The 21,563-nt window shown below is 42.9% G+C and overlaps 1 protein-coding gene across 1 annotated transcript in view; it reads left to right on the top strand.

Annotated features, from left to right (window-relative positions):
• Positions 1-4,922: 4,922 nt before the first annotated feature.
• The window catches only part of CDH20 (cadherin 20), a 51,829-nt gene continuing 35,188 nt past the window's right edge, over positions 4,923-21,563 (top strand). The window contains exons 1-4 of the mRNA XM_047827879.1: positions 4,923-5,168; positions 13,067-13,361; positions 14,130-14,249; positions 16,912-17,079. Coding sequence (XP_047683835.1) covers positions 4,923-5,168; positions 13,067-13,361; positions 14,130-14,249; positions 16,912-17,079 — 829 coding nt within the window. The remainder of the gene's footprint in view (positions 5,169-13,066; positions 13,362-14,129; positions 14,250-16,911; positions 17,080-21,563) is intronic.

Genomic DNA, 21,563 nt, shown 5'->3' on the forward strand with positions numbered 1-21,563 from the left:
AGTTAGAACAAGCAAGAGTGATAACCACCTTCTCTAAGAAGTATCCATGGAAATTAAAGTATTCTTTGTTTTTCTACTTCTGGCCTATTAAAAAAACAAAGGTCTACCAAAATTCCTCAATTCTAGACACACCATCAATCTATTAACAGCCTCTTGGAGCGGTAAAGGAAGGAAATATGACCACATTAAATGTACACACTGACACTAAGCCGTATCTGTTTCAGAAATGCTAACTTTGGGGATGGGGACAGTGTCACAAGGAAAGTCAGGCATGGGGTAGCAGAATAGAAGAAAACAACCCAAATCCAGGAAATCTAGTACCTGGACAACCTCTTCTGGCTCTGCTGAGGGTCGATCGCCTCCGGAGATGGGTAGCTTTGTGGAAGCTGGTATGCTGATGCCCACAAGAGAGGGATGAAGCTTCTATCATTCATGACAGCCCAGGAAGAAACAAGATGGCACGTCTGTAGCAAATAAAAAAGACTTCTGGTCGGAGAAGTGTCTCATCTTTCAGCACACAAAACCACAGTACACACCTTCTCCAAAACATGTCCCCAGTGGTAGACTTTGGTCTGTAGCACACACACACACACACACACACACACACCCACCCAGATTCAGGAATGCTACAAGTTCATTGACACAAGCAATGGAAGTAATTTCTTTACAGAATTCCACAATGGGAATCTTGCTGTTTGTGAACTGTACATATTCAAAGATATCATCGTCATGTGAATTTTTCACTCCAATTTATACTCACAACCACCTGCTCTGTTCTCTCTGGGTTCTATATCCTATTCTGAAGAATTGTGACTCCTATAAAGTACAGTATTTTTGCTCATATTTCTCAAGCGAGACACTTGATTGAGGCAGGATGGCACTGTGACACTGAGATGCATTTCGATTCAATGTCGATGCACGTCATAGTACGCTGTCACAGCTCACTGTAATATTTAGGATCTTCACAGGTTTCTTTTTTTTCTAAGTACATTTTTAAGGCTCTTTCCTTAAAAGCGATAGCTTAAGAAGTTTAGTTCCCCAAAACCACAATATCATCATCTATGTTTACCTCTTAAAGGCATGAGGCTATGTTAGAAAATTAAAACACCTTCCCTTTATAGAAAGAGTCTGTGGCAGAGGCAAGTGACTTTCTGCTTCTACAGAGATGTCATTTGAGCTTTACTGAGTAGTACTTCCATTAACCATGAAAGGCTCAGGAAAACTGGAATAATGAAGAAAGAAATCAGAGGGAGACCATAAAAGCCCAGTTCACTTCAAGGAGAAAGCAGTAACCATCCCTTCCCCCTCCATCTTAAATATCACAACGAATTTAAGTAATGAAATAAACAATTCACCAAGAGCACACTTTATCTACAACTTTAATTTCTTCCTACTGTGTTCATTACCAAGCTGTTTGCTTTCTTCAGGCAGGATGGGGGAAAAACTTTTAAAAGACTCATTTAACACAGAAGTCAATTTCCACTAATGTATTCTCGGTGTGGCATATGTGGTCTTCCAAAGCAAATCCATACATACAAATATACATATATTAGTCTCTTCCTTTATACGAACAACAGAAATCAGCCCACCTTCAAACATGTCATTGCTATTATTATCCCATAGGAAAAACATGAACAGGAGAACCGTATTTTTTATAAAAAGTGAAAATGGGTTAGTATTTCTGATAGAACCGATTTCCCTTCACGTGTATAAACAGCCCTAATTATGAAAAGATAATGGAACTTTTGTATAACCCAGACTGTACTTTCTGAAAAGTTAGGCAGGGAGTATTTTTCATGTATTCTGCCCCCGAGGAAGCAGGAATAAAGTGCTTTCCATCAACTGCAGCTATCGAGTTGTTTAACACAAAAGAGTTTACAGGCACAGCGGGCTTTGATATTTCATGTCTGTGACGGGGAGCGTGAGAGGGGCACCCGGACCACCGGAGCTTTCACAGGACCACCGAGGGGCTCCACAGGTCCTCAACATCCACCCTCGGCTGTGTTCGGCAAAAGGGAAGAACGTGAGGCCTTTGCACTCGTGTGTAGGAGGCCAAAGTGGGCAGGAGAGACAGATGAAAGCTGAGGCAGCTGAACCGCCTACAAAATATTCATCACAAAGATTCCAAAGAACACCTTTTTTTTTTTTCTCCTTGAGCTCTTCAGAGCACACGGAGGGAAAGACAGGGGGGGTTAACTGGCAAGAATGTATGCATGCGTAGTCTGTAAGAGATGAGAAAATACAAGGGACAGTATTTAAAATCCCTCAAAATTTCCTCAAATCTCATTCTGTCCAGAAAATTCAGCCAATCCAAGCAGGCAAGGGGGCATCTACAAACCCCACACAAAAACGCGTATGCACTTGGGCACTTAGAATTCAAAAGCAAGATGTTAAAACTAGCCAGAGAAAATACAAAATCGTCAAAAATAATGCTTAGGCAAAATGTATACATGTGAAACACAGATACCAAAGGAAATACATTAAATAAAGTGTGTGTGTGTGTGTGTGTGTGTATATGTGTGTGTGTGTGTGTGTGTGTGTATTGAGTTTAGTCTAACTTTGATAAATGCAATCCCAGAAAAGAATTTTTCTCTGTTCTACAGAATTTTCAAATAGCTAGCTGGTCCTTCATTAAGCTCCCTTATATGGAAAAAAAAATAATGTTGTTTATTAGAGAATTAGGCTGGGTCAGAATCTACTACCCCATAGTACTTATCCCAGATATAGAAATCTGAAATAATATATATACATTAAGTCCTTTCAAAATTATGGTCCAAAAAGTGCCCATGAAATACGGTTCAGGCTCAGTTTCGTCGTTTTTACACACATGGTCGTTCAAATGTCAGCTGGCTCCCCAGCCATTTACAGAGTACGTTCGCCTACATTCTCTCAGCTGATAGATCCTCAGGGTAGTCCTGTGGAGTAGGTACAATTATGCCTCCCTACTTAATAGGAGGAACGGAAGTTTACAGAGTGAATAAGTCAGAGGTAATGAAAATACCACCAGGGGCTGAAGTATCGGACGCTTAATCTAATGCTCTCTGGGGAAGTTACACTTGGGTTTGTGCTTCACAACACATGGAATAATCCCCTCGTGATGACGCATCACAGTATTCTGGCGATAGCTTTTTGGGGTCATGCCCTTCGGTCCATCTTTTAAGTCCCTAAAACAGCATAGCTGTTTCTCACCAGTCTTTGTTCATTAATCCATCTCCTCGGGTTAAGACTCCTTCTTCCAGAACAAGACTCCTTCTTCCCTGGAACTGGGTTTCTGCCTCTCTGTCCAAAGAGGAAACCACTAATACTTGGTGAGCAACCTTCTAACACACCATTGTTCTTTATTAACAAACACGTCACCTTAAATAAGGTACACCTAGCTTGCTTTTACTTAACAGTCAATCTGCCTTTCAAGCTAGAACTTGAGGCATAGCCTCCCATTCTATTACAGAAATTCCCTGGTCTCCCCCAGCTTGTCCTCTTTACCAGTTCTCTCTGAAGTGATTTCTTACACAGAAATGAAATGGCATATTATGTGAAATGATTATAAGATATCTTTTTAATTCTTTTGTTCATTTCAACAGTGAGTATTTGAGAGGTCACTAAAATGAGTTCTGATGACTGGTAGAAGGTGGTAATTGAGATGGCATCAATGCGTTCATTTTAAACCACTTGCAGAAATGGAGCATTGTTTAGCTACATGGGTCGGAAATCCCCAAATACACACATTTGTTCTGAGATGATGACAGCAGTTCTCCACATCAACAGTGAAAATATTAAGCCCTCAGAAGTTACTTTGGTTGTGCTGACAGAGTGGTGGAAGGGCTATGCCATTTCATGACACCCAGCCAAAGTCAAGGAAGAAAAGGTTGATGAGGTCATAGCCCAGGAGTGAGGTCACCAGCTAATCTGACTTCATAGCAACCAAAGAAGTTTGACTGATGAAAAGGTGTCCCCAGGGCAGAAGTCAACATCCTTTTGTCTAAATGACTCTTTCAGATCAGGAAAAAAATGTGTTGGCTAGCCTCTCTTCACATGCCCACAGAGGCATGTGACTAATGGCACTTTTAAAGTCTGGTGTGAGTGATATAATGATTAACTGGCCGTTCAAATCCTAGAAAGGTCACATTAGCAGCCCCTCTCAGTGCTTCAGAGCCAAAGCAGTAGAGTGTGAAACTCAGATTCCACCAGGAGGTCAGAGAATGATTAGAGTCAGAAAGGGATCTGTAGCTGCCTGTAAATGAAGTCCAAGATTCCTAATATTATCGATAATATGGGGTAGACACAAGATAATTGTGGGTGGCAAAAATGATAGTTAGATTTGCTTTTGGTTTTTTAATGAGCCAAGAAAAGCAGTTGGGCTAATGAAAATATTAGTTATTAGCTGTAAATTTTGGAAGCGAACGCTATTTTTAAGAGTTTAGGAGGCTGCCTGATCATAAATATTTCAAAGAGCGCACTATTAATTCAAGCCAATCAATAATACAGCATAACCCTCCAACTATGATATCAATGAGAAGAAATTTATTCACCAGTTTTATTCCCGCTGAAATCCATATCCAAAGGCTTGCGATTGATTATAGCTAGATAGGTTGTCTTCTTTTTATTAAAATATTATTTGTTACTCAAACATTTCTAAAGCAATAACATGTGATGACTCTTTAATTCATGGAGTAGAGAACGGAATATTTACTGACATTTCTTGAAAACTTGCTATAAGCCCACAGGAAAGAACTGACATCATCACAGTGTGTTCTCCTTCACTTGACAGGAAGTCAACTTCAAGCAGATTGACTTGAATCGGGATCTCATTTGAGAAGCCTAAGTGTCCGGTAAACTGTAGTAGTTATTTTTTATTTGGAAAACCCTCAAGTTCCAGTGGCTTCATCATCCTGTACTTTACTTTCTGAAAACCTGGCAATCCCATGTGGACTTCTGGTAGAATGAGCAATGCAAAGAGCTGGCTGGGACTTGGCATGTCCTTGTACTTCTGGGGACTGATGGACCTTACGACCACCGTTCTCTCCGGCACGCCAACACCACCAGGCAAATTAGAAGCGCTCCTGTCAGATAAGCCACAGTCACACTCGCGGACAAAGAGGAGCTGGGTTTGGAATCAGTTTTTTGTTCTGGAAGAGTACACTGGAACTGACCCTTTGTATGTCGGCAAGGTAAGAATGGCCACACAGACACATTATCAGGGTTCTGAATATTGAAAGAGAGTATGAATATGAACTGAATATGAAAAGGTCACCGAGCCCATGTTTGGGTCCTGAGAACAATTTTACCTAGCGGTATGTTACTTGACAGCTAGCTGAAATCTAATTTTTGCTTTGTCAGATACCAGTCAGGAAAGGAAAGATTTCTCGCCTTGTTCATATGTCTGTTCTAAGTGGGAAAAAACAAGGAATTGGATTTTGGAGGAAAAGCCTGGGACCCTGCGAGAAACATTCGAGTCCCAAAAGAGGCAGCAGCAGCCTGGGGAATAACAGGATGGGGAAGAAACTGGGAAATGAAAAGGGAGGAGTGGAGGGAGGGTTTTTTTTTACTTTGCTTTGTTTTGGTGTTTTTTTTTTTTTTTTCAAAGCATTTCCACAGGTATTGCCTGGGGCCTAAATTTAATGGAAAAAAAAAAAGAATAAAACATTCTTCATTTCAGAAGATCCTAGCATGCGCTTTAGAATAGTTGGAGACAATCAATGAATATATTTATAAACTTTACACTCGAATTCCCTTGATTTATCTATCATCATTTCATTTTTAATCCAGGCTTTCTCCTGTGTTTACTTTATTTGGATGCTAATCAGAGACCATTTTGTGAAAGCAACCAAGTGAGAGAAAAGGGGAAACAAGGACCTAATTAGAAAATAAATAATTCATTCAAATGATAACTTAAACACTTGTTTAGCACAGAGGCTAAGAATGTGGGTGGGCTTCAGAGTCAAACACATGTGGGTTCAAAACCCAGCTTTACCAACTGCTTCCGGAGTGACTCTGGACAGGACACAAAGCCCCATTAGCCTCTGTTTCCTCAAACATCAAATGGGGATAATAAAAGAACTACTACTTCCCAAGAGTTGTCTCTTTCCTCAACTCCCACCCACTTGTGGATTCAGATCTGACTTCTGTCTGCTGCATTAAAGTTGTGTCTTCAGTGCCCCCAAGGACCTCCCTACTACCAAATCCTGTGGTTTCATATTATGGAACTGCCCGACACAGCCTCAGACGCTGCCCACTAGTCCTTCCTTCTTGACTCACTTTTCTCTCTCTGCCTCATGATCGTCACAATCCCATTTTCCTTCCTTCCTCCTCAGCCTCTTTGCTGGTCTTCTCCCTTCACCTGACACCCTCCATTAGTGGTCCATCTCGTCAGCTTTGCCTGGGGTCTCTTCTCTACCCACATTCATGCTCTGGATGGATCTGCCACGCCCTATGATTTTCAACACCACCTCTAGACCAACGAATCCAAAACCTCTATCTCTGGCTCAGACCGCTCGTCTGGGCTTCAGACTCATAAACCCCACTGCACACGTGACAGCTCTCCATTTATGGCTCAAAGCCCTCCCAAACGTGGCATATCCGCTAAGGAATTCTTGGTTTTCTTCCCAAATCGAGTCTGCCCACCCCTGGCATCTTCCCTATGTTCGCACTGCCATCACTCAGTTTGTAAAATCTTTCTCTTGCCCCCCACATGCTCTCCACCAGCAATCTGTCAGCCCCTAGCCAAAACATATCCCCAAATCCTTCATTCCTCCTCCCTCCACTTCCCCTGTCGCCTCTCACCTTTGCAAACGCCTAGACTCCCAACCAGTTTCCGCACCTCCACCCACACTTTCTTCCAATCCAATCTCCCCACATGAGAGTCAGACCATGTCCCTCTTCTTCCATCCTTCAATGTCCTCCCATTGTACTCTGAATCATCCAGACTCTTCCCCATGGCTGCCATGGCTATTCCTCTCTGACCCAGCCTGCCTCCTGGCCTCCTGCCACACTGCAGGCCACTCTTTCTTTCCCTTGGTCTCATGTTCCAGAGACATAGCTTCCTGGTACTTCCTACAACTTGCCAAGCTTTGCCTTATTGTTCCATAATAAAAATTCTTCCTCTGGCTTCTTTGGTGGTTGGCTTCTCCTCGCTCTTTAGGGCTCATTTTGAATCTAGGTCTTTCTTGACCATTCTCTAAGGTAGGCCCCTTGGTCAGGCTCTCTCACTACCATTATTTTTTTCAGAACTCTAATCACAACCCACAATATCTCACCCATGTGTTTATTGACAGGAGCATTGTCTGAAGCCTTTGGATTAGACTCTAATAAGGGCAAGGACATTGCTCCCATTTTATCCCCAAGGCCTAACACAGCACCTGTCACATAGAAGGTATTCAAAAAGACATTTAATAAGTGAATACCTCATGGCACAGTAAGGGTTAAATAAGCTAATACATGTAAAGTGCTTAGCACAGTACTTGGTCCAGAGTAAGATCTTCACAACCATGACTCTGTAGCAGTAGTGGTAAGGATAGTGGTGGTAACAGCGGTAGGCAGGGATTTCGTCACAGGAACTCAGTAGCTCAGGATGCATACACCTAGTGCAGCTGCAAATCTCTTAGCCTCAAAATCTGTGGCTTTGACTTTCTTTCTCTCCATCCCTCATGCACAACCAGTCACCACATCCTGTCAGCATCTCCTTGCCAGTTTCTCTCAGAGTCACCTCATCCTCTCCAGGCTCTGTCATTACTGTGGTCCCTCTGCTCCTCATGATTAGATTAACTAAGCAGCCACTGCCCATCTCCCTGTAGAGAGGATCTTCCCATTCCTCCCCCCAGGACTCAGGACATTCATCTCCTTGAAGCACCCTTTCCATCATGTCACTCCTCTGATTAAGAAAGCGTTGTGGCTCCAGTGCTTATCAGAGCTCTTGGCATATAGTTCAAGGGCTTGCAGAAAATGAGTCCTTCTCCCTTACCCGGCCCTCCCCCATGATTTCTCAAATCTAGTCCCGATCCCAGTCACGCTGGTCTCCTTACTGACCCTGACACACACACCTAGGGCATCTGTCCCTACCTCAGACGTGTACTCAGGCTACTTCCCTGCCCAGGACACACAATCACCAGCTCTCTGCTGAATCATGTTCAGATTTCTCAGGGCCCTAGCTTAAAAGCCACTGCCATCATGAACACATCTTCTATCTATTCAGAATTCCAAAGGCTTCTAGCTACTCATTATTTGTAAAATATTTCTTCCAACTATACATACATGGCTACTGCTAAAGTAAGTTTCGGAAAATACATTTGTATTCAGTAGTTGCTTTGTGTGCATGTACAGTCTAGAGCCCCCTTCCCTTCTCCCGTGGGTGGAAACTGAGATGCCATCTGTAGCCTTCCCTACGCTTCTCCAACCCTGAGCACCCAGCACAGAGCTGGACATATAAAACTACAGAAAGACGAGGGCACCTAACGTTTTACCGGGCTTCCACAGGACCACGTGCCAGGCACAGTCACACAGAGCAGGTCACTTAACCATCAGAACAATGCTGTGAGGCGAGTATGATTCACCACTTTCCGATACTCAGCCGACCGAACACGGCTCAGAGACGTTATGCTTACTGCCCCCAGTTACAAAGAAGGTAACAGGAAATCTGACACTGAAGCCACGGGTTTTCCTTTTCACTGCCCTGAGATTTGGCCCTAAGAAATACACACAAGAGTCGATGGCGTTAGGGTGACACCAGGAATCCAAGCAAGCCTGACTGCTTCCTGACGTTGGGAATACTTGGCTGTGTAGCACCCTCGAGTATTCATGATTAGTGCCCACCCTTTCCTAACTACCCCAACCCAGGACACAGAACACCCTGCGTGCATCTCTTCAGCCACCTTGTTCAACCAACACTGCGCAGCCACTGAAGTGGGGTGTGACCTCCACATTTTATATTCACTGACCCAGGCACTTCCCTCCGCCCTCACTTTGTTATGAAAGAGAATTCACCCACTTTCACTCCCTCTCCCCCCCAGGGGCATTCAGTCTGTCACCTTGAGCTCTGGAAGATGTCTGTTTAGAGAGCCTGCCTGAGTATTTGCCTATTTCAGAAGGAGTATGGCAACAATTACCGGCTGTAATTGGTATGGCCTTATAAAACCCACACTGGGCTTTCCAGGGACAAGGCAGTGTCGAGTTAAAGCTAGATTATATTGACATATGCAAAGAGGGGGATGCAGAGAGCCTGTGCCTGGGCACGACGCTGCGGTTCCAAGGCATGCTGAGGTCCACAGCTCCACGGCAGCTGTCTGACCACAAAGTGGAAGCACTACTGCATTCCTGGAATTGTACGAGGCACTATGAAAGATGACCAAAACAGAGTGAAAATCACCCTTGATTTTAAAATCCTAAATCAACCAAGATTTGTCACAATCTACATGGACTGCCCATCATTCACTACTCCTTTAGCTGAACTGAAGCATTACGAGGGTAAGCAGGATATCCACCTGTCTTATTCTGCCTGGATTTGGGGGAGAAGAATGTTCTCCCAAGATGTGCATGAGCATGTGCTGCCAACTCCATTCCAGAAGCTCCTTACCTTCTTCAGAAGAGCTGGCACTCAGACAGTGTTAGGTGAATTAGATACGGTGAAACGGAAAACACATTTTTAGTACACGGCCAATCTGCTGAGTGACTTCGGGGAAAGCCGTCAACGTCTCATGTTTGCAACGGTCGCAACCAAACGTGTCTTCTACGGCTGGTAAACCCTAATATTAAATGCGCACTACCAAGCTGCTCCGGAAGCTGGGGTCTCTTGGCTCTGTGTTCACCTTACCATACTCCACACGGTGATGTCAAGACACAGACTTTTCCCGACCAGCTCCCCCTTGGGTTCTGACGGTACAATGTACTAGAGGGAGAACCAGAGGCAGGAAGAGGGAGAAGGGACTTGTTCCTGGAAGCCAGCAAATGGCTCCAGTTCCTGGATGCTTCCCCCACCCCCAGCACAGCACCAGCCTCGCCACACCCCCTCAACAATAGCAGCACGACTGGATGGTACACCCTTCTCAGAAATCGGAGTCTGAAGTCTGAGAGAAGTGCGTGATAGGGGCACATCCACTGAGCTCCTGAAGCCCCAGCCCCAGGCGGCCGTGCTCCCTCCTCGGATGCCTCAGGCCCAGCCTCCTCCAAACATCTAGATTCCAGAAGCGCCAACTGCTGCCCTCTGTTCCCCCAGCCAGAGGGACGCTAGCTGTTTCCTGGAATTTCTCTCTCTCTCTCTCCAATACTTCCATGTTCCCTTTTTGCCTTTTCAATCCTCCATATTAAATTCACTCTGTGAACATAACTCGTTTAGGTTTTGTTCCCTGACTGGATCCTGAACTGATACAATGATATTCCTCAGAAAACAGTTCTGTGTAAGCAGATTCTGGTCCCTTTCATAGCTGGTCCCCATCTCTTCCTGTTCACGAGAGGCTCATCATGCCTCTTGTTCCTTCCTCCCTCCCTCTCTCCTCTCTCTCTTGCACACGGGCTCACACACACACACAGAAGCTACCTGCAAGATGCTTGCTAGCTCTTCTGAGACAAAGGGAACAAGATCCCACAAAATGCTTTAAACCTAACCCTGTACGCTACATGCCCCATTCGATACACTTGTACTGAGCATTTGCTGCATGTGAGAACCCACACTGCGATGAAAGCCACATGGTTCCCGCCTTCAAGGAACCTACCATACAGAGTTCCTCAAATTCTTCTCCCAGCACTGACAAAAACAGAGAACAGATCTGAGGTTCAGCCCAGATTATACTGACCTCAGCCAGCCGGATGGCTCCTAAGGAACTAGAACCCCCTGCAGCAGCAATGATGTTAGTCTTCTGTTATTTATTAAGCTCTCCCCACAGGCAGAACACTTATGTTTGGCCTATAATGATAGAGAGCATGCTTAGTTTTTTTAAGGACCATAAGATAAAACTTTTTAGATAATACGCAAAACACCTCAAAACAGTCCTGTGTACTTCATGTCAGATATTCTTTTCTTTTCCCCCTAAATAATCTGCCATGCCCTAAATGAACCTATCTCATTCTAAGTAAATGTTCTATGTCACATGCCTTAAGATTACATGTCTTACAACATATATAAATACTCAGCAACTTTTTTTAAGTTAAAAAACATCCTGAGGTCCTTGTCCTCCTTCGCCCAATTCCATCCCTTTGCCTGGAAACACAGCTCCCAATGGAATGGATTTTCATTTCTTTGTGGCCAGGTCCCAACAAAATGGCTTTCTATTCTACACAATAAGAGCTGGCCACCTCTTTTTTTTTTAACTGCATTATTAGAAGATTTGGATTGCAAAAAATAATAATACCGTATATGGTATGAGGAAACGTGAGAATTGCATATTCTAAATCGAATTCTTGAAGTAGAAAAAAAATCAACAGCTATTTTTTCAGTCAATTTTATTCTATTTCTCTTCTCTAGATAAGACACAGCTGAATTCCTCTAGGCGGCAAAACAGTTGCCTGCATGATTTGGCCGTGAGTCAATCTGAGATCACCTCAGAGCCAGCCACAACCTCCAAACCCACCCTTGTCTTAGGATGCCGTGAATACATTTTTCAGGTGTTCTCCTGGTATCTGTGCCACCTAATCCTCAGAGTAACACTGTCCCAGCAATGCTTCAGGCAGCCTTCTGCAGCTTTTACTGTTAGACTGTGCATAATAAAAAAGCCAACAGGTGGTTTCAGCCGTCTCTGCTAAACTCTTGAAGATTTGAAAGAAGCAGAGAAGATTTGGGGCTGTTAAGACCCTTTTCTCTATGCACATCACCATTACTATCATCATCATAATCGGCCCCATTTGTAGCGCTCCTATTATGGGAAAGACAGTGTGCCAGGTGCTTTACATCCATTAATTTCTAATGATCCCAACAACCCTTCAAAGTAAGTATTAATGATGTTCTCCACATTTATAATATCAGAAATTTGAGACTAACAAACATCCAGTACTTTGTCAAGGGCCCTCAATTTATAACCGCCTTCGTGTTTTAGACCCCATTTATCTGCCCCACTAGCTTAAGCGTAACACCGGGTTGCCTGATTTATAAACTAAATCTCTGAACTGTGCAAAGTGCTAAAACCCAGGCAACCACAGACCTAGTGGTGGCCCCCTTTAGAGAGAAACTCTTATTATATGATAACACAAAATTCCAGGATTCTTGCCATAGAACTATATCTATAATTACAGATGCAGAAGAAACGTCTTTCTAGGCCTACTATGAATATAGGGCCCCCGGACTCCTTTTAAGAGTGCATCAGTCATTACAGACAGAGTAATCCAGTAGAAAACACAGTTGGATGGGCAGATAAAAGCATGTCCCCATCCACATACAGATTTGAGTGGTTCAATGACAAGCCCAGGAAACGGTCCAACCAAAGAGAGATACACTCATGCAAATAATAACAACCTCCAGTAAACCCATGTTGACACCTGAAACGCAAGCACTCATAGTCCTACCGAATGCAATTACTGGATTAGGACCACAGCATCAGAGAGTTTCAAGAGTCCCTGGAAGTCACTTACAATTTCCAGTACAGTGGCCACAGCCTATTTTTAAATCAGTTCATCAGTTTTTCAGGCAACTTGAATCATCAGCAGGTTTTTGAAACTTAAAAACTTAATTTATGTCAAAAACTTTACTTTTAAATATTAGGCTTGTTCATTTTTTTCTTAAGTGGAAAAGCTAGGTTCCTCCTTATGATACTTGCTTCTATTCTCATGCTGGGGGCCTATACTTCCAGAACTCCTGTTTTCTAGACTTCTCAGGGAAAAGAACCTAAAGATATAGTGGTAAGTCTAGGGTACTGAATGTGATATGGAAAAACTTTACTTACTCATCAGTCTGTATTTGCTCCTTGATACAATCATGTTCAACGTATGGTAATTCTCTGTAGATCAACATTTTAAACACTTGAGTGAAAAAAAAATTACTACTGTTTGAAAGGAGGTCATAAGTTTGGACCAAACTGACAATCCATTTATTTCCAACACCTGTTCATATCCATAATGAGATTTCAAGTTTCTCTGTTTGTTTCCCCAGCTCCATTCAGACATGGACAGAGGGGATGGATCCATCAAATACATCCTCTCAGGAGAAGGTGCAGGCATCGTGTTTACCATCGACGATACCACTGGAGACATCCACGCCATTCAGAGGCTTGATCGAGAGGAAAGGGCCCAGTACACTTTAAGGGCTCAAGCCCTAGACAGGAGAACAGGCAGGCCTATGGAGCCGGAGTCTGAGTTCATCATCAAAATCCAAGACATCAATGACAATGAGCCCAAGTTCCTGGATGGACCTTATGTCGCCACTGTGCCAGAAATGTCACCAGTGGGTAAGGTGGAGAGTCACTGATTCTCACAAAAAGCAGTTCTACAGAAGATCGCCCTCTTTATACCCAGAAAGAGAGAATGTTCAGAACAGCTCACAAAGTACCAAAAATGATAACCAAGTCCTTAGGCAGGAAACTACACAGACACTGAAATCAGTCATATTAAAAAATAATAGTGGGGCGCCTGGGTGGCGCAGTCGGTTAAGCGTCCGACTTCAGCCAGGTCACGATCTCGCGGTCCGGGAGTTCGAGCCCCGCGTCAGGCTCTGGGCTGATGGCTCAGAGCCTGGAGCCTGTTTCCGATTCTGTGTCTCCCTCTCTCTCTGCCCCTCCCCCGTTCATGCTCTGTCTCTCTCTGTCCCAAAAATAAATAAACGTTGAAAAAAAAAATTTAAAAAAAAAGAAAAAAAAAAAAAAGAAAAAAAATAATAATAATAGTAATAATAAGCCTAGCATGGTTATTTGGTTCTGATTCTTAAAAGACAGATGATAGACGGATACATGTTTGGTTCACGAGGAAGAAACATTTTGGTATTATCAAAAGAGCAATGAAGAACCCAAAGGCTGTGTTCCTCTTGCTGGTTACTAAGAATTTAAAACACAAATAACTCTTGTCCCACTAGAGAGGCACCAGATAGGAGTTATGGAAACCTGACCTCAAAAGGGATGCTCCCAAGGAAACAAACGTAACAATTCCAAATGCCCATTCCGGACTGCATCCGGCCTTTAGCAATTCAACTTGAACAGGTTTCCATCATCTCTCTTCCTCAGGGACCTCTGTCATCCAGGTGACAGCCACAGATGCTGATGATCCAACCTACGGCAACAGTGCCCGGGTAGTATACAGCATTCTCCAGGGCCAGCCATATTTTTCTGTGGACTCCAAAACAGGTATCTGATGCAGGTTGTGGGAGGTGGTTGCTTTATTCCCTATTAATTTATAACTGCTGCTTACGGCAAACTCAACTCTCCTTTTCAAGGACTCTCTAGGGACCATATAAAACAAAGGAGATTGTTACAAGCTTTAGGATTAAGACAGGAAACCAGCACTGCCCCGGTGGGTAAGAGCAGGGCTACGTATAGACAATGTACCAAATGTGACTGGAGAGGCCAGAAAGCCTGCCTACACAAAGGTATAGCCTCACTAGCCTTCAATAACTCCTACAGCTGAATTTATCCCCAGGGAATATCTTTTATCTCTCCAGAAAGACCTGAGAGGATTGACACATTAACCCGGGCTTGCTAGAGAACTAGGATCATTGATTTTGAAACTATGAAGAGCCTTAGGGGAATCATCCAGTCCATCACTGGTCACTTAACAGATAAGGAAATTGAGAACTGAGACCTAACAAAGTACTTCTATTTATAGATATGTCCCCTGACACGTGGTTTGATGTTCTTCCCACTGAGCCACCCAGCACTAAGCAGAAAACACGGCCAGAATAAATGGATGCTGGGACGCACAGGTTTTGTTGAGGCGGGGGAAAGAGCACAGAGCATGAGATGTGGCCCCCCAAAAGGCAGGTACTGAGTGGGAAGCTCTAGCGGGGGGGACAGCATAAAGAATTGGATGGGTAAGGAGGAATGTGGCAGAAAAGACAGAAGTTTGGTTTTGTTTTTCTGTTTTGTTTCAGTTCTGAGAGTTTTGACTACAGAATTTGTTTTATCATTATCTTGCACTTGTGCCAATCTTTCTTCCTTTTAAAACACTTTCACAGACATTACCATATTTGAGCCTCCCATTATTCTCGTGAACTCATGAAACACATGAGTGCGCCATTATTCCCATTTTACATACCAGAAAATGGAAGACCTAAGAGTAATTAACAAGGAACTTGAGTGAAGAAACTTACAGTCACAGAGGTAGAGTAGATGGTGAACACTCAAAGTCACCTCTCCATTTGAAAGAGAAAAAATACATTTCCATTAGCAACCTGATAGAATGTTTTTTTCCAGAAGTCCTAAGGGGAACCAGGCATTCAGAAAATTATATCATAAAAGTAGAAAGTGAAGGAGTATAAATTAGTAGGAGGAAAGAAAAAAGGTTGCAGTGAGGGACTTCTATAAAACAGTAACTTTAACAATTCTACAAATGGGGGGGGGGGGGGTAGTGAGGAGATGCCCACAGGGAAGAAAAATACAGAAGAAGAGGGTAATGTGTCCTTTATATCCTAAGAGGAACCTTACATTATTTTGACAGCTCCCAGGGGGTATCTTTAGTGTTAAGGTCAAAAATACATGAAAAGATAGTTATTGCTGTACCCATTGGGCATTTTAAAAAAGGAAAATGCTGCATATTTCACTTAAGAATGTTGTTACTATAATGCAATATATACACTACAGGAGTAAACTGGAGACAGGTTTGTGGTTCCCAATGTCTTCTGTTTGCATGCAAAAGGTCTATTTAGCCCAGGGTCATGCTGTAAACTTGCAGTAAACAAGCCTTTAATCTTTGCCTAGAGTGCTAGAGAAGTCAACTTTTCTAAGTAGCAGGGCTAAAAGGGAGATAAAACATTACAGCACATCCTCCGCAGGATCAAAACAACACATTTCACTGGATTTTGATTTAGACCCCTCTTCTTAAATGGCACTGTATCATCACAATGTGATGCTGCTCCTCACTGTCTGGGGAAGTTCGTCCCTTACGCATGTTAAAAATGAACAACCCAACAGAGCATCTTTCATGTCCCAGCTCACGGAAATCAGTGAAGCACAGAGGTAGGTAAGCAGAATGTAACAAAACCGAATGGATATATAAGAAAAGAAAGCGTATCAGAATTCCAAACCTGCTTACAGGTATAGGGGAGGCAGGGAAAAGCAGACTAGGAGTGAGCTGCCTAAAGAAAAGTCATTCACACTACAAAGGCTCTAGGGGCTGAAGAAAGAGCAAGCTGAAAGAGGAAAATCTAAAATCACAGATTTGCAGACATATGAGGCTTTGTTTTCCAGACGCAAAGCCCCAGTTTTCTCTGGTAAGACAGACCCTTGAAATCTGCCCAGACTGCAAGTCCCTAACTCTGTTGGAGAACACTGCTGCCACCTCCTGTTCTCTCCCGGTACCGCTGCCAAAGGAAATGGGCTCTGAGCTCTTCCTGAGGGAACAGGGCCTACTCACCAATTGTTTAATTAAGCACAGCATTTTTTTGAAGCTAGACTCCTGACCTCAAGTTTAATAAAACACAGATGATTTGCATCTCGACTCTAGATATTAACAATGCACAAGGGAGAAACCTAGAAGCCCATCTTAAACACTGCATTTGTGGTTTTATTTTTAAAAACAAAATCTTAGGGCAACTGGGTGGCTCAGTCGGTTAAGTATCTGACTCGGTTTCACCTCAGGTCATGATCTCACAGTTCGGTTCGTGGGACTGAGCCTGTTCCCGTTGACAGTGCAGAGCCTGCTTAGGATTCTCTCTCTCCCTCTCTCTCTCTGCCCCCGCCCCCACTCGTGTGTGCACGCGCACAAGAGCTCTCTCTCTCTCTCTCAAAAAATAAATAAACAAAACTTTAAAAAAAAAATAAAAATGAAAACAAAATCTTTTCTGCCCTGCAGGTGTCATTAGGACAGCTCTCATGAACATGGACCGAGAAGCCAAAGAATACTATGAAGTGATTATCCAAGCCAAGGACATGGGAGGGCAGCTTGGAGGGTTAGCTGGGACCACAACGGTCAACATCACCCTCTCAGATGTCAATGATAACCCACCCCGCTTTCCCCAGAGTGAGTACCTAACCAATGAGAGTATAGATCTCAGGCCAGAGGGATGCACCTATTACAGAAATGAAAGAAAAAGGGCAGTCTGAGTTCCTCCTTAAGTTCAATTATCCATGGGTTCCCTTCATACATTTATTGTGCAATTCTCACATAAACATTTCCCTTCTAGGTCCCAACATCCCATGGCACTATACCAGTGTTTCTCACTTTTTTCATTATCACCTCTCTCTGGAGTTCTTCTAAACTTTTTTTTTTCCTTGATCGTCATGCCCTGCACCCTGCCCCATAAAATTAAATAATAAGGAATAAGATTTTGTTGGATAGGGGTGAACTTTAGAAAGCTACAAACCACTGTAGCATCTAAGATTTTTTTTTTCAGATCTCCCCCTTCCCCGAACCAATGTTTGTCCCCTAGGAGACAATACTGCCCTGTTGAGAATGCACACAGAGAAACTAAGCCAAAACTGTGGGTGAACACATAGCAGCCTAACTACTTAACCAGTCAACTCACAAGAGTACCAAGTACCTGCTTTGCAATGGCACCGGCCATGAGGGATACAAGATACCTGAGATCCCGTTGCTGCCCCCATGAAGCTTAAAATTCAGCTGGGGAGTACATATTCTAAACTCATCAGAAGTTAACCAACAAGTAGATTTGCCATGCCAGTTGAATAGTGCAGAATGAAACTTTCACAATGAACTAAGAAGCCTTCACAGAAGGATGATACCTCAACAGGGGACTGAAACATATAAAAGATTTAAATAGAAAGAAAGGAGGACATTCCAGAAGGCGGAAGCCATTCAGTCATTCAAAAAAATATTTGTTTTGGGCACCATCTAGGTATGGGACATTGGGCAGTTTACAAAACAAACTAAATCTCTGCTTTCCTACAGCTCATTCAAGTAGAATCGAAATGTAAGGGAAAATATATATACATATATATTTATACATATATATAATGTACATATATATACATATATATGTACATATATACACATTATATATATATGTGTGTGTGTGTGTATATATATATATATATATGTATATATATGTACAACAGAAAGACCTGGAAATAAAGTAGGGAACGGAATTTTATGTTCAAAGACCGCCTAAAAGTGGAGACGTGCTCTTCAATGTTTCAAATGTGTTATATTTCTAAAGGAAGTCACTGAAAAGTTTTTGAGCAAGACAGAGACATAAAAGAAGGCTAATCTGACAGCCAGGTACAGGAGGGGTTGGCAAAAGTGGAGGCTAGAAGCTGGGGAACCTGTCAGGGGGCTTTTACAATGGTCGAGATTTGACCTAATAGGGACTTAAAGAAACAGCAGAAGGACTGGAGTGGGACTAACAAGAAAACATGGATTTCTGTCTCCTGATTTCCTGGCTGAAGAAACATGGCAGAGGGTGGAGTCAAAGATGACTACGATGTTTTAAGTCTGGGTGACACGGAGAAGAATCGTAGTACTGATGGAAATAGAGGATGCATAATGGAACCAGTGGCAGGGAAGGAGGAAGACAAATACGGATTTGAATATGAAGTGACAGCAGGACAATCTGATTGAATGTCCTTAAGGAAGGTGGAAATACGGAGCTGTAACTGTGGAATGGAGCCCAGCAATGGAGAAGGGAATTTGAGAATCAGATGCCTAAAGGGAGCCGTTGGAGAAATGAGAACTCCAGGTGAAAGCACCCACAATTCCAGGTGAAAGACTTGACCAGGGAAATCAGGTTTAAAAAAAAAAAAAACTAAACTAAACTAAAACCAGAGTCAAGCCAGACTAGTAGCTGAGTAGCTATATTCTGAATCAGACAGACCAAGTGAGCCAGCTCCTTTATCTCTGAAAGATAGAAGTTCAAATACACACATACAACTGGTGTACACAAAGACCCCCATGAGATTTTATGAAACAGGCAGAACACTAGGTAAGAATTTCACGAATGGCACAAGCAAGTAGGCTGAGAAGCTGCCTGGCTCTACCATACTGAAGAGCAGTGCACCGTGGAACAGTTTGTGAAATGCCATATGGATTGGTTTCTTACTGCTTTCCTGATTCTGTGGGTTCTATCTTTATTACTTCACGAATGGCTCATATTGCACACTATAGATTATATACACTATATATATATATATGTACACTATAGATACTATTTATACTATATATATACTATATATATATTATAGATTCTTGAACATCCTTAAACTACCCTATTTGGCTTTTTAAATTTAACACTAGAGGGTATCTCCAATGAAAACAGGGCAAAAAACCACGTTATTATGTAGCTCCTAAGTGTGTGAATTTGGACAAACCACAGGAAACTCCTATCACCCCAAACCTGCCAACTTCACAATGGCATCACACAACACAACGAGAACCAGGGTTTTAGTCCTGCCCCGCAAGCCAACATCTTAACACCCATTCTAAAGCAAACATTTCGAGTTGTCACTTTTTCAAAATAATGGAGAATCCAGCGTAGAGTAAAAGCATGGACCATGTTGCACAGAAGATGAAATGTAAATACATAAAAGTAATCGTCATTAGGGCGCCTGGGTGGCCTAGTCAGTTAAGCATCCAACTCTTGATCTCAGCTCAAGTCATGATCTCACAGTTCCCGGGTTTGAGCCCCGTGTCAGGCTCTGCACCGTCAGCACAGGGCCTGCTTGGGATTTTCTCTCCCTCTCTCCCTCCACACTGAGCATGGAGTCTGATATAGGGCTTGATCCCACGACCCCAAGATCATGACCTGGAATGAAATCAAGAGCTGGATGCTCACCCGACTGAGCCACCCAGGTACCCCTTGACTGCTCATTTTAAAAATTCAATTTTCCTTCTTTCTTATAAATATTACCATAATTTGATCATGGGATGTTGACCAAATGACACAACTATTATTTTATATTGAGCAAGCTCAGTTACCTTTAACTGAACCAAATACAAAGGAATATCAAGATCTTAGGCTAGTTATTTCTAATACAATCCATCATGTGTAGAAATCTTACGTATATGCTTGTTTAAACACAGAACATGCAGCTTTCCTGGTGTGGGAAAAATACTTGTTAGTTTTTCCCAAAAGTTCTGCAATAATCCTCAACAACTTGGGAAGAGAATGGAAAGAGATCATGAAATCCAAGTGCCTGCCAGCTTAGTACAGAACTTAGCAATTTCCTGGCTCATATTTGCAAAGAACAGGCTTTATTTCTTTTCCTGTACAAGGGAGGGTGCTGTGAGCTGGTTGGGTGCTATCAACCTCCCCAAATCTTTGTGAAACTCAAGCCCTTACATCCCAGGCTTCCCTGTAGCTTGCCAATACATATTAGAATGAGACCATGAACATACTGAAAATGTGATTGTGTGATTTTCTTTGTTATTTAGTCAGTCACATTTTGATTGACAAAATAATGAAGAACGTCAAAAAGTTGAGCCCCAGAGAAGGTAAGTTAGTGAAGACACAACTCTTTGAAAATGAAAATGAACTAAATTTAATTGTGAATTCAAAATATCAAGTTGAAAAGGAGAACATTTCCAACTCTGAGATTCTCACAGATGTGACGACTTTTGGGATAGTCTAACCTGGAACAAGAGAACAAGACACAACAGAGGTCTGCAGTGGGCAGGGCTGAGGGCAAGGACGCACTGCACTGATGGACAACACACGGAGCGGGAAGCTGGTCGTAGAGTAGCTGGAGCTGCTCTTTGTGGCTGTTCCTCATTTAGAGCTCACTGATCCCCACTAAATATGGGCAAGTGGACAGAGCTAGAAATTCCATATGCTGGCCAGGCCACGAAGGAAAACGTGGGCATTTCAAGTGTGAACAGAATAAATACATACTTTGCAATCATATTTTTTCCTTTGTCAGAAGGAATTAACATTTGGGGAAATAGTTCATTAGGAGGGACCGAAAGACTGGAAAGCAAGATAATTCCTTCCACTCTGAAGGTAGAGTCACTGAGAGAAGAAATATTTTGGGGACACCTGGGTGGCTCGGTCGGTTAAGCGTCTGACTCGTGATTTTGGCTCAGATCATAATCCCAGTTCATGGGTTCAGGCCCCGTGTTGGACTCTACACTGACAGTGTGATGCCTGCATGGGATTCTCTGTCCCTCTCTCTAACCTTCCCCCGCTCTCAAAAATATAGAAACGTTAACAAGGGGGTGGAGAAGAAATATTTTTGTTTTCATCTTGTCCTATTCTTTTTTTTTAATGTTCATTTATTTTTAAGAGACAGCATGAGTGGGGTAGGGACACAGAGAGGGGGGGGACAGAGGATCTGAAGCAGGCTCTGCTCAGACAGCAGCAAGCCTGATGTGGGGCTTGAACTCATGAACCATGAGATCATGACCTGAGCTGAAGTTGAACTCTCAACCAACTGAGCTGCCCAGGCACCCTTCATCCTGTCCTATTCTTAGGATTAGGTCAAGCTATTTTGGTCCCTCCTTATCAAACATCCAGTATAGACTATGACCTCATAATGTTTGCTCAGCCTGTCTGG

The sequence above is a fragment of the Prionailurus viverrinus genome, chromosome D3 (genome assembly GCF_022837055.1).
Source record: "Prionailurus viverrinus isolate Anna chromosome D3, UM_Priviv_1.0, whole genome shotgun sequence".
NCBI lineage: Eukaryota > Metazoa > Chordata > Mammalia > Carnivora > Felidae > Prionailurus > Prionailurus viverrinus.